Source organism: Thermobia domestica, chromosome 15, assembly GCF_964235325.1.
Source record: "Thermobia domestica chromosome 15, izTheDome1.hap1.1, whole genome shotgun sequence".
NCBI classification, from domain to species: Eukaryota; Metazoa; Arthropoda; class Insecta; order Zygentoma; family Lepismatidae; genus Thermobia; species Thermobia domestica.
The window spans coordinates 7,731,682-7,744,768 of record NC_137468.1 but is presented as its reverse complement, the minus strand read 5'-3'; the positions used below and the strand labels follow the sequence as shown (position 1 = coordinate 7,744,768).

The 13,087-nt window shown below is 36.7% G+C and overlaps 2 protein-coding genes across 16 annotated transcripts in view; one reads left to right on the top strand and one right to left on the bottom strand.

Annotated features, from left to right (window-relative positions):
- The window catches only part of RhoGAP19D (Rho GTPase activating protein at 19D), a 510,472-nt gene that overhangs the window by 251,161 nt on the left and 246,224 nt on the right, over positions 1–13,087 (top strand). The gene's annotated exons all lie outside the window — the stretch shown is intronic.
- On the bottom strand, positions 5,721–7,174 carry LOC145671811 (uncharacterized protein F54H12.2-like). The gene is made up of 2 exons (XM_081741044.1): positions 6,366–7,174; positions 5,721–5,800 (listed from the first exon to the last, which is right to left on the bottom strand). Exon 1 carries the CDS (start codon positions 7,166–7,168, stop codon positions 6,374–6,376), a length of 795 nt encoding a protein of 264 aa, XP_081597170.1. The 5' UTR covers positions 7,169–7,174; the 3' UTR covers positions 5,721–5,800; positions 6,366–6,373.

Genomic DNA, 13,087 nt, shown 5'->3' with positions numbered 1-13,087 from the left:
GCTAGCGTCGAGGCAATTTGCAGACAACGGGAAAGGGTTTTTTAAGACTGGAGTTCGCTACTAACTTCTTTCAAGTTATAGTATCGCCCGAGTTGTCCTTGGAACGTCATCTGTCGTGTACAAATAGTCGCCCATCTTAACTCGAACCAAACCCAGTACTAGCTGTCTTAGCTGATTTCACGTGAAGCGGTATTCTAGTGCTGCTAGTGCTTTGACATACGTATATGCCCTATATTATATCATCATAGGTATTCTGCCAGTATTGGCAAGTCACTTGCCGCAACAGAAGCTTCCATACTCCACGGTATTCAGCTAACCTCTTAATTTTCCCATACGACTTTTCTGTTTTGATATTGTCATTAATTGTAGTCTCCTTGGTCCCTCCCTCCCTCTTTTTCCTGCCATAATACGCTCTAACACGCCCCTCATGATACAGTTCCTTCTTAGCCAATGTCCCAACCAGTTTCTCTTCCTCTGCTTAACATCTAAAATTGTTATTTTCTCCACCATTTCTAACACACTCTTTCATTCGTTTTCCGCTCGACCCAGCATTCTTCTCCACAGTCACGTTTCGAAAGCTTCCAGTCCTTTTTCGATATATAGTAAAAATATGACCAATTTAAATAGCATGTAACCTGTATATGTTTTGTAGCTAGCCGGAACTGTTATGATGTTTCCTATTATTTTGGACTTTCTGAGTAATAATGTAGAAGCTAAATTCCAATAAAAAAAATAAAAATAGTCACCAATTTTGTCAATAAAGATTAAAGTTGAGACACTGTAAAATCCTGACAGTCACGTCGGAACGCGGGACGTTTTCTCGGAAATCGGGACAAATGATAATCATAGGGAGGAGGTCTTCAGGTTTTACAGTGACCCTCTATGTACGCAGAAACAACGTAACTACCATTTGTTTGTATTCGATCATTCATTGTATGACTGCCACCGTTTTATGACGAGAGACTTGTTTATGTTTTATTGGCAATCAAAATTGCGCGACGCGTTTGTACTTAACAAGGCAGAGAGAGTCATTATATAGTTTCCATTATTTTGGTTGTCAATGAAGCGTTGTGGTGGGACCGTTGAAAAGGCATTTGAACGAAAGAAAGAAAAAAATATATATAAAAAGCTATTTTGTGCAGCCGAGTTAATCGCCAAATTGAAGGCTAAATCATGCCTGTCCTCCTTGAGAAATCATATTCGCGGAGCATATATTGTTTTCCTTGCCAAGGTGGAATACTATTTTTAAAACAATGCTAACAATGGCTAACACAAGTGGTAACTACCCACTTGGAAAAAAAAAAAAAAAAAAAAAAAAACCTCACCGAGCAACCGTAAGAAAAATTATTGTCGCGTTTGTGGTTTCGCGGCCGGTGAGGAAGTTCTCCGTTCTGATGTAAACCGGGTTACGAGGCCAAGCCTTTATAATCATCAGAGTTATATTTAACTTTGTGGAGTCGTCGTCAACAGCTCACGATGAGGGGTTGGTTTCCTCCTACGCACAACTAAATTTTTCTTAACGTGCTCCTCTCCATCCTATATCAGTTTGTTTCTTTTTTTTTTTTTTTTTCTCCCAGAGGCAGTGCTGTTCTCTGATTGCAGGGTGGAGCCTTTAAGACCGTGGATGGGCTTTGCAATCCGGTTAATGTCCGAGCCTCCATGGTTGTTAAAAACGAATGTCTTACTTGAAATCAATGTTTAGTTAGGAACAAGCCTCCCCAGTAGGCGAAAATAGAATACGACAACACACAACGTTAACAACCATATTCGTTGCCAAAAAGTTATTCATGCAATTCAGTTCGTTCTCTCCAGAGATTTTTTTTTTTTTTTTTTTAATGATCATCCTTCTTGACCCATGTTACAACCAGTGATGTGTGGAGTAATGTGTAATTTTAGGTGTTGTGTTTACTCAATCTACAGGGTAACTGGCATTCATTAATTCTGAAAATGAGTAAATGATTGTCTTAAGAAAAGGTGCATACTTTGGACTAAACTGGACTTAACCTTACACTCCACCATCAATTCGAAATCACACTCAATCGATCTCACACTCACGATATTTCAACATCACGCTCACTTCGTGACAGGTCTAGTGAGCGTGAAATACGAACTCATAAGTGCAGTCACTTTTGTTCGTAAATATACTACCATGCTGTCACTAGCAGGTGATTTTCCTTAAGAACCACTGCCCTGGATAGAGATCCAAGGGTGTCGACGGGTATCTGCGAAGTCCAGGTTTTCAGCCCATTGATTTATTTGGTGAAACATTCTTCTCCTTAAATACGAGGATATTTCCGAAACTTTCCATCTCGACACTGAAATATCGCGCCACTGGCAATCGGACTTTCCCCTGTATCCCCAAGTGAGTTTTCCCCTCAAAGGGCACCGTATAGGACCGTAGCAAAGGGCAGAGCGGCTTTGACGAGCTTGCTTGGACATTCCGGAAAAGCAGGGCGCCTTCCAAGCACGGTAGTTTCGTTGGCAGTATTGTGTCCATGCCCAAGTCACCTGTTTTGAAGCATTTAATAATTTGTAGCGATTATCTTCAATACATTTTCCCCCGAATTTAGCTCCATTACTTTTTATATAGATCCTATATAGTATTTTTTTTTTTTTTAAATCTTCGGAATCTTTAGAATAAATTCTTATAGAATTAAAAGTTGTTTGTTTTTCATTATCATTTTCAATTATGTTTCAAATAACATACCTGATATTAATATATATAGTGGCCGGCGGAGCTTATGAGAGAGAGAGCTCTGTGAGGCAAGTAGAGTAGAACTCCATTCGATGCGCTTTTAACGTTTTCCTATATTACTTCTTGTTTAATTCTTTTGTCTCCAACGGTTTGTAATTTATAAGCAACGGTAGATCACGAATTTTAGAAATTCAACCATAAAGGTGGGCAAATGGTTTTCCATTGTTACGCGCTTATATCATAGGTGTTGGATAAGACAGTGAAATTTGGGAATATTTCTAGAACAGTTCTTTGCGTTTAACTATTGGAATATTTTCTCCTATTGATATCATAAACATATCTTCAAGTATTAACGCTGTGTCCTTGTTTTTGGTGTTATCAGCTTATCACATGAAAAAAAAGAGCCTTTTGTTTCTAGAAACTTATTACATCATTTGAAAATCCATTGTTTTTTCAACAGTTTCGGAGTTCGCAGTGTAGGAAATTGTTACTTTACATGTTATGTAAATATTGTTTATGTAACTTAAGGTCTTAGAAAATATATATTGATGCAATTTTTTTAAACTTCTCCAATAATCCTTGAACTTTTTTATTAAAATTTTTGAAGCAGTAACCTGAGTAATTTCGCGTGGGTCTTACATCAACATGGATTTCTCTCTAAAGGATCTAAAGTGTAGGGTTCTTATAGTTCGTAGCAGTGAATACCAACAACAATAATTCAGTTGGTGTTTGTTATCCATGAAACAAGAAGTATATTTTCAAATATGAAACGAGATAACACTCGAGTTTCGTGGGAAACACTAGTTCACATAAATCTTTGATCTCAAACAAACAGTGTTTTCGTGTTACATGATTCTTAGTATAAAAACTATAGTGATAAAATGATTGTACGAACACAATGAAGAACATTTTTTAACGTTTAAAGATATATGCATCTCATTCCACAATATACGCCAATAATAAATATGGTTTAAAAGATATGTGGATCTCTCGTGATACGAAAGAAGAAAATCAGGGTATTAATTTTGTACATAAATTTCGAGACGAAACAAGACTAGAAAAATTTTCCGAAAATCTATAAGAAATGAGAAATAAGACCAGACGCTGTAGTAGTAGGGACCCCGTTATATCGAGCCGAGTCAGCAAAAATTTTTGTGACGTCATAGGTCAAAGGTCAATGACCTTGGCCCGGGGTCAATGACCTAGGGGTACCTAGGACCACCCCCTCTAAATTTTGGCAGGGGTACCTTGGCCCACCCCCTAAATTTTGGCAGGGGTACCTAGGACCACCCCCCTTAAATTTTGGAAATTGCCAAATTTAAAAATTGGGTGTGGTAGCCTAGGACCATAGTATGTACCTCTATCAGTATTGGGTGTCTATGTCGTTCCCTTTTATGGGTAAAAAATTGCCAAAAAGTCAAATTTCGGGGGTTTTTGACCTAATTTATCCCCTTGGATGAGGTATTATTACCTTATATAGTTATATGGGCGTATACAGGGGTTCATTACCTTTCATAAGACATGGGTATATTTGTGCACCTCTTGAGAAATTTGGGAGGGGTACCATGGCCCACCCCTTCAATTTTGGAAATTGCCCAATTTCAACATTTGGTATTATAGTACCGGACCCTAATATGTATTATAATAAATTTGGGTGGTCCACCTCATTTCCTTTTAGGGGTACCAAATTGCCAAAATATAAACGTAAGCAATACGTTATACCACGTGTTTGGTTTTCGACCTAATTTATCTCCTTGGATGAGGTCCTATTACCTTATATGATTATATGGTGATGTATAGGGGTTCATTACCTATCATAAGACATAGGTGCACCCCTTGAAAAATTTGGGAGGGGTACCTTGGCCCACCCCTTTAATTTTGGAAATTGACCAATTTCAACATTTGGTATTATAGTATAGGACACTAATATAGATCACAACCACGTGTTTGGTATTTGGTACATTTTATCCCCCTTTGATGAGGTCCTATTACCTTATATGGTTATGTATAGGGGTCTATTCCCTATCATAAGACATGGGTGCACCCCGGTAGGGGTACCTTGGCCCACCCCTTAAATTTTGGAAATTGCCCAATTTCAACATTGGGTATTATAGTATTGGACCCTAACATGTATTATGATAAATTTGGGTGGACCACTTTGTTCCCTTCTAGGGGTACAAATTTGCCAAATTTTAGTACAACCACGTGTTTGGTATTTTGGCTCATTTTATACCCTTGGATGAAGTCCTATTACCTTATATGGTTATATGGTCATGTATAGGGGTCCATTATCTATCATAAGACATAGGTACATTGGTGCACCCCGGGAGGGGTACCTTGGCCCACCCCTTAAATTTTGGAAATTGATCATTTTATATATTTGGTATTATAGTACAGGACCTCAATATGTATCATGATAAATTTGGATGGCCCATATCGTTCCCTTTTAGGGGTACAAAAATTGCCAAAATATAAACGTTGTACCACGTGTTTATTTTTTGGTCCATTTTATCCCCTTTGATGAGATTCTATGATTACAGGGGTTCATTTCTTATCATAAGACATGGGCACCCTTCTTAAATTTTGGCAATGGGGGTCCACTGAAATTGTCCAATTGAAGCATAGTACAGGACCTCAATATGTTTCGGTGGTCCTATTACCAAATTTGTTTAGTACAACCACGTGTTCGGTTACTGACTCAATTAAGGTTATAAGGTATGGATGGGTATCCCCTTTCAATTTGGTAGGACCCTTCGGGTGTAGTACAGTCACGTGATCAATGATTTGGTTTTGATGCGCGACGAGGTCCCTGGTCAATGTTCTCTAGGAATTAGGTGGAAACTTTGCACAGGGTTCTCGTCTTATATCGCACAGTTCTTTAGGAGAATCTGATAACGTTGTATATGGAATGGACAATAAAAACACATAAATAAGCATAAATTGTATTTTATTCATTTTTCTGGTTTCTTCTTTTTCTTTCTTATTGACAATGTTTGTATATTGAGCTGGGTTTCTTCATTAGACTGCCTCCTCTTCTTGATTGCGATGATTTGTTTCCATGTTTTGCAGCATAGCACCCGTTTGCAAAGCTTCGTATTGTGAATTCTGTAAAAAAGAACGAGGAAAAAGATGATTAGTATAGAAATAGATGATGATAAAACAAATACACTTACAATGATAAATATGATAAAATTACCTGGAAGGTATATTGCAACAGTCTACGATCATTAACCGTGGGTACTGTTGTGAACAAATATTGAATTTCACGCAGAGATTTTCCTTGGGCTTTACAGCACAAATAAAAATAAGCATAATAGCCACATACGGATGAACCAAGACTTTGCATTTGGCTATTATTATATTTATAGTATATACAATGAAGTTTTAAGAATGCAACATGTTGTGGTACATAAGGAGGAAGGCCATAGCTGTCAAAATATTCTCCAACACCGCGATGATCAATATAAATTGCAATCCAATGACTTCCTAGTTTTGTGGATGGATCTGTATTTACAATGATTGCCAGAGGAAGAGAAATCTGTGAGGGCAACTCATCGCTTGCAAATACCCCGGTAAAATGATTTCTGAATAATGGACTACCGTGTAAAGCACTAGCTAATTGTAATGTATTCAGCATCGTGAATGGAAATGATACATAACGTATACGTACCTTGTAATTTAAAAGTCCAGGATAATGTTGCGCTGATGGTCTATCTCTAGGAGTGAGGAAAACTCTCCATACACAATACAGTTTGCAGGTGCTGCTAATTTCTCTTGGAAATGAACTTCCAATCGGATGGCTCCATGTCGTTGTAAATTCCAATAGTGACAATCTCCAGCAGAAGAATCGGGAGTTAGGTCAAATACAAACAGTGTATATCCATTCTTGTAGTCGGCTCTTGAAATTGTATTTCCAGTATTGGTAAAATGTATGCCAGAGCCTGAGAACAATGTGTGGTACGATGAAATGTAGAGATTTTCTTCAAAGTTGGGTTGCAATGGTTTTGATGGTACAGCTTTTCCATCCACGTACAGTGTAAAGAAATTAATGTTTAGATGTTGAAATTCAAATGGATTGGTGGTAATAGTTCCACTGGATGCTTCATTCGATGTAAATCCTACAATAATACGATTTGGCAATGTTCCCATAAACAGGTTATCAATAGTTTTGGATTGTATATCCTTCGGGATGGTAAATGATTTCATTTGAACCCTTGTCAGGGGATACTTTGCCGGTGTAGATTGTAAAATTTTATTGTGTGCCAATTTGACACTAGGGCTGATGCTGACTTTTTTCACCTGCAACGATGCATCTAGAATGTTGATTTTTGCATTGACACCACTTTCACCGGCCATGAGACAAAAGTTTGGCTTTGCAGGAATAAGTTTCACACGTAATTCCACTCCATGAATTAAAAATTTATCTTGATTAAAAATGTCACAATGAAGATGTCCAATCATATCGAATTTCATACTTTGTTTTGTCAGTTCATAGCGTTGTTGAAATCCTTTGTTCTCACTTGTGGTTGCGTTCATATGACCAGCCGTATCTTGAAACCACATTGCTGTTTGTAAATGTGTATTTTTAGCTCCATCACTATAATTGAGTAGTTTTTCCATGTACGAACGATATGGATGATTATGTGACGGAAATGAAATCAGTTTATTGTTCAAGTAGATTTGTACTTCACTAAACATAGCATTTAGAAAATCATTGACAGGTGCAATTGCTTTATCCGTATTGATGAAGGAGGAACCATCTGGTTTCACAATTTGTGCTTGGATGTATAATAAGGTTTGTGGTAAATCAATATATTCATCACTGCTACCACTCACTACAAATTCTATTGGTGAATTTTCAGCTATTGAACTAATTGGTTTGTAGCCTATAATACGATTGTCCAGAACACTGGTTTGCGTGGGCAACGTTGAAAAAATGTCCAATTCACTTTTTACACATTCACAGGATTGATGATGTAAGAAAGCCATCGTTGAATTAATCAAAAATATCTGGTGACGATGCCAATGATCTCTTCTTCTTCTTATGTGATAATTTACGTCTCTTTGTAGGATTGATGGTGTTGTTGATCGTTGGAAGGTCAACCTCAAACTGAGAGCATTCATCCCATTTTCGTTTATGATATCCACTTCCCAGCATAGTTTTCAACTTGTTTTTAGCTTTTTCTTGTAAATTCGATTTTGCCTCTTGCATACGTTGATGAAACGATTCTTCCAGCGGTTGATTCGAGATCACAACATCATTAATCATATTGGCACCTGATTTTAATAATTCTTTTCCCACAGTTTTAGCGCCTTGCTTCACAAGTGGTAACACTGAACGAAATAAGCCACCAAGGAAACTTCCAATGCCATGTCCTGCTTGATAGGGACTTCCCACATAGACGTTGCCGATACCGGATAACGCTTGTTTTTGGTAGTATTGCAAATACGGATCAGTCATGACGACGACGACGGAAATGTAGTTTTGTACACACCGTTCCAAAGGTGAATGGCATCCGATGACCTGTGCTATCCCTTATATCGATTTGTATTTGCTCAAAATTCATTTTTTCCACCGGAACATAATGTGCAGGATTAAAGATTTGTACTGCATGACTTCCAAAAGTATGATTCACAGGATCCATGTTGACAATTCGTAGCAAGGGTACCATTGTATCTCCAACAATGACAGATTCAATGTCACAATAGACGTACATTTGTGATGGTAAGCCTAATCGTACATCCGGTGTATATTGTCCCTTTTCCATATCTTTTAAATCACTTTTCGGGTCAAATCCAAGCATTAAACTAACACTTGGTGACAATTGTACAGAAGTATGGATTTCCTTTTTGGGATGTCTTATGAGGCATATATTATTAGTTGCGTCATGAGATATAAATAAATTGGTTTCTTTATGATGTATATTAATTGCATGAATAAGATCCCGTATATTGTTATAATAGCGTACAGGGATCGTTACAACCTTCCACGGTTCCTGATCATTACTACTTGATGATTTGTAATATATTTTATTGTTTTTACTGTTAATGTTCAGCAAAGAATGTGGATAATGAATCTCTACAATTGCCACATCCCATTTCTGGCGAAACTCTACACGTCGTTGTAATTTCGTAATATATGAAGTCAATGTATTTTCTGGAAAATAATCCATGGAACTATTACTGGGAAGTGTAACGTAAAAATCTTGATCAGGTTCCATTCTTCTTCTTCTTCTTCAATGAAGTTGCAGGGATCCACGAATTGAATGAGGAAGGATATCCTTTCCACTGGACGAGATACTCCTTTCTGCGACCTTTTGTTCTTGTACGTAATATTTTATCGATGAGGAACGTCGAAGGGAGCGGTACTGGTTGTAATTCTTCTCTGTAGAAAACACCATCGATAAGTTGAAGATTTAAATCCTCTAGTCGATACACTGGTGGGTTTCTTGGTACAATGGCTTTTACTCTGAATATTTCCCAAGTCCAGTTCTCGAGGTAACCCTTGTCAAAGATACGTTTTGTTTTACTTATACGAACAGTATCACCAACAGACAAATCCGTATCTTGTTTTGAACGTTGTAGCTTTTTGTCGTATAAGTTATGCCACACCTCCAGTAAATTGTCCTGAGAAACGTTTGCAGGTGCCATTTTAATACTGGAATGCCGACTTTCATTGTATGCTTTTACAAGTAAAGGCAATACTTTGATGTAATTGTATGTTTGATATTTGGTAAAGTATTTCCACATACGATGTTTCAATGTCTGATTAAATCTTTCTGCGATGCTGGCTTTAATATCTGGATCCTTTGTTGTAACATGTTGCACGTTGTGTTTTCTGAGAAACTTTTGTACTGTCTTGTTGGTAAATTCAGTTCCTTGATCACTACGTAGTACAATTGGTTTCCTATCCTGAAAAATCATTTCAAATGCATTCACTATATCCTCGGCACTTTTTGATTTTAGTGGTACAGCCCACCCGTACCGACTAAACACATCAATCACTGTAAGAATATAGCGGTAATTGTCATTATAGTTTTGAAGGGATTGTAAATCATTTAAATCACATTCCCATTGATCATCAATATTGTTGACAAGATAAAAATCTCTAAGGAAACGACGACGTACAGGACGATGTAACGTGTAGGTAGGTTGTTTGTTTAACCAAAGTTTTATTTTGGTTAGAGGTATAGATTTTCCTGTGGCTTGCCATAATTTCTTTGCAGTAGAAAACGATGCAGGATGTGCTGGATTGTAATAAATGGATTTCAACTTTTTGTTCATGGTTTGTACGTTGACCATTGTGGAATGATACGTTTTCTTTTTGGTCGGACTTCTAAAACATCATCATCGTCTTCTTCTTCTTCTTCTTCTCCGGAAGAAAATAATTCAGGTGCCGGTTTTGGTGGTGCAGATCCTTCAGATGCTGTTGTACTATTATGCTTGACAATATAGTTTAATCTTCGTGGATTACCAATCAATTCTTGAGGTGTGTTTGACGATGCAAGGTAGTTGCAAAACAATTCCCAGCCTTGAGGATTAGAATGTTTCCTCGGTCGAGTCACATCGCACATTAAATCTACAATATTGGATCCATGTAGTTTATTATCGTTGATGTACACTGTTCCTTTATGATCCCACGTAATTGCGTCATCTTGTTTTAAACGACGGAATAGTAGTTCGGCTTTCTTACGATACATTTGTGGTATTGCGGCTAAAATTTCTTGTTTCGTGCTATCGTCAACATTCGGGACGTCACCATCAGGTTTCATTGATGTAATTGTAAGTGGTATTGGTTCTTCTTGTTTACGTATCACATAAAGATATTTCTGTAATATTCTATTGTACTGATTCCATTTTTCTTCATCACTTGGATACGATGTATTCAATATAGATTGCATTTCACGATCGAGATTAGATTCTCGATTTTCACTCACACGGGATGATGATGCATGCATTCGTTGAAGCATTTCTGGTGGCACTAAAACCATCTTCTTGCTATGTTCCATGATGTTTATTGTTTAAACAAAATACTGGATAACACACTTCCTACAATAGGTGCAAGTAATGCAGGTAAGAATCCTCCTTGTTGTACGGCTAAATGTTTCTTCTTTTTATCCAATGATTTTGTATTGTCTACGAGATAGCGGAGCGTGTTCTTGTAACGCTTTAATCTTGACTTCTGCACACTTGTCAGTGGAACATTGCCTTTTAAGACATTATAACAACATTCACAAATACTATGAATTAATGAAGCGTCTGCATTGGCAATAATAGCTTTACGCAATCTTGGTTTAGCTTTGTGCAGAGCACGCAGCAGATCAGCGTGTTTCACTGTAGGAGACATCGTGACAGACTAAGTCATTCTTTTCACATGCACAATAATTTAAACATGTTTTGTTGGTACGTAAACATAATGATGCAAATCGTCGGGAAAAATATTTGTACGAAATCGCATTTCATCGGGTGTATCTTGCTTAAGATCCATCAGTAAATAACCATGTGGATTTCTTGTTGCGTCTGCATAACTTTCTTGTAGAAACAGTGGATGCTCAGGCATGATTTGATAACTCATATGCTTGATTTGTGACTTGTCACGTGGATTTTTAAACAACACCAAATACGAACAATTTAAACTCATATTTCTATTTGCTTTACTTTGATGAAATACATTTTGTGTTATAAAAATCACACTAATATTTCGATGATGTGATCCTTTTGTGAACATATCAACAATATCACTATTCACTTCTCGCATATGGTCATCAATAATAATCAAATGTGGTCCATCTTGAGGCTGAAAATCTTTCATTCGTGGAAGTCCTTCGTGAAATTCTACTGGAACTGGCATTGTTGCATACACGTCTTGCCATTCTGCATAATACCAGTATATCTTACGAAATTTTGCATTGATCATGGTTGGGAGATGTGACAGTAATCGCTTCACAAAATACGTTTTTCCACACCCACTAGGCCCTGCGAGAATACAGGTAAATGGATGTTTCCACTGTGTATCCATGATGAACACTAACACCTTGTTTCAAAAATGATGCGTATTTAAAGCGAGTACAACAATTCTTGCACTCACTGGTGTGAAAAGGAAAAATCCGTTCATGTGTTTATCGAATAGTTGAAAACCGTTTATTTGTTAATCGAATAGTTGAAAACCGTTTATTTGTTAATCGAATAGTTGAAAACCGGATAAAGTTTAACGGTTAACCGTGAAAGCTGATCACTGTTTGATTTAAATTCTATTTGAAAATTTTTCGTTTGAAATTTGTTTTGTAATTTTTGTTTCAAAAATTTTGTTTAAAAATTTTTTTTGTTTCAAAATTTTTGTTTCAAATTTTGTTTAAAAATGTTTTCGTTTCAAATTTTTTTGTTTGTAAATTTATTGTTTCAAAATTTTTTGTTTGAAAATTTTTCGTTTCAAATTTTTTGTTGAAAATTTTTGTTTCGAAATTTTTGTTTTAAATTTTTCGTTTCAAATTTTTGTTTTGAAAAATTTTTAGTTTCAAGATTTTTGTTTAAAAGTTTTCGTTTCAATTTTTGTTTTGATTTTTTTTTTAGTTTGAAAAGTTGAAAAAAAAGTTTTAAATGCCAAGAATCTTGTTCAAAGTTTCCACCTAATTCCTAGAGAACATTGACCAGGGACCTCGTCGCGCATTAAAACCAAATCATCGATCACGTGACTGTACTACACCCGAAGGGTCCTACCAAATTGAAAGGGGATACCCATCCATACCTTATAACCTTAATTGAGTCAGTAACCGAACACGTGGTTGTACTAAACAAATTTGGTAATAGGACCACCGAAACATATTGAGGTCCTGTACTATGCTTCAATTGGACAATTTCAGTGGACCCCCATTGCCAAAATTTAAGAAGGGTGCCCATGTCTTATGATAAGAAATGAACCCCTGTAATCATAGAATCTCATCAAAGGGGATAAAATGGACCAAAAAAACAAACACGTGGTACAACGTTTATATTTTGGCAATTTTTGTACCCCTAAAAGGGAACGATGTGGACCATCCAAATTTATCATGATACATATTGAGGTCCTGTACTATAATACCAAATGTTGAAATTGGGCAATTTCCAAAATTTAAGGGGTGGGCCAAGGTACCCCTCCCGGGGTGCACCAATGTACCCATGTCTTATAATAGATAATGGATCCCCTATACATGACCATATAACCATATAAGGTAATAGGACCTCATCCAAGGGAATAAAATGAGCCAAAAAACCAAACATGTGGTTGTACTAAAATTTGGCAATTTTGTACCCCTAAAAGGGAACGAGGTGGACCACCCAAATTTATCATAATACATGTTAGGGTCCAATACTATAATACCAAATGTTTAAATTGGGCAATTTTCAAAATTTAAG

Coding starts and splice junctions, on each gene's coding strand:
- LOC145671811 (XM_081741044.1), bottom strand. CDS start 7,168: ATGAAATTCGATATGATTGGACATCTTCATTGTGACATTTTTAATCAA.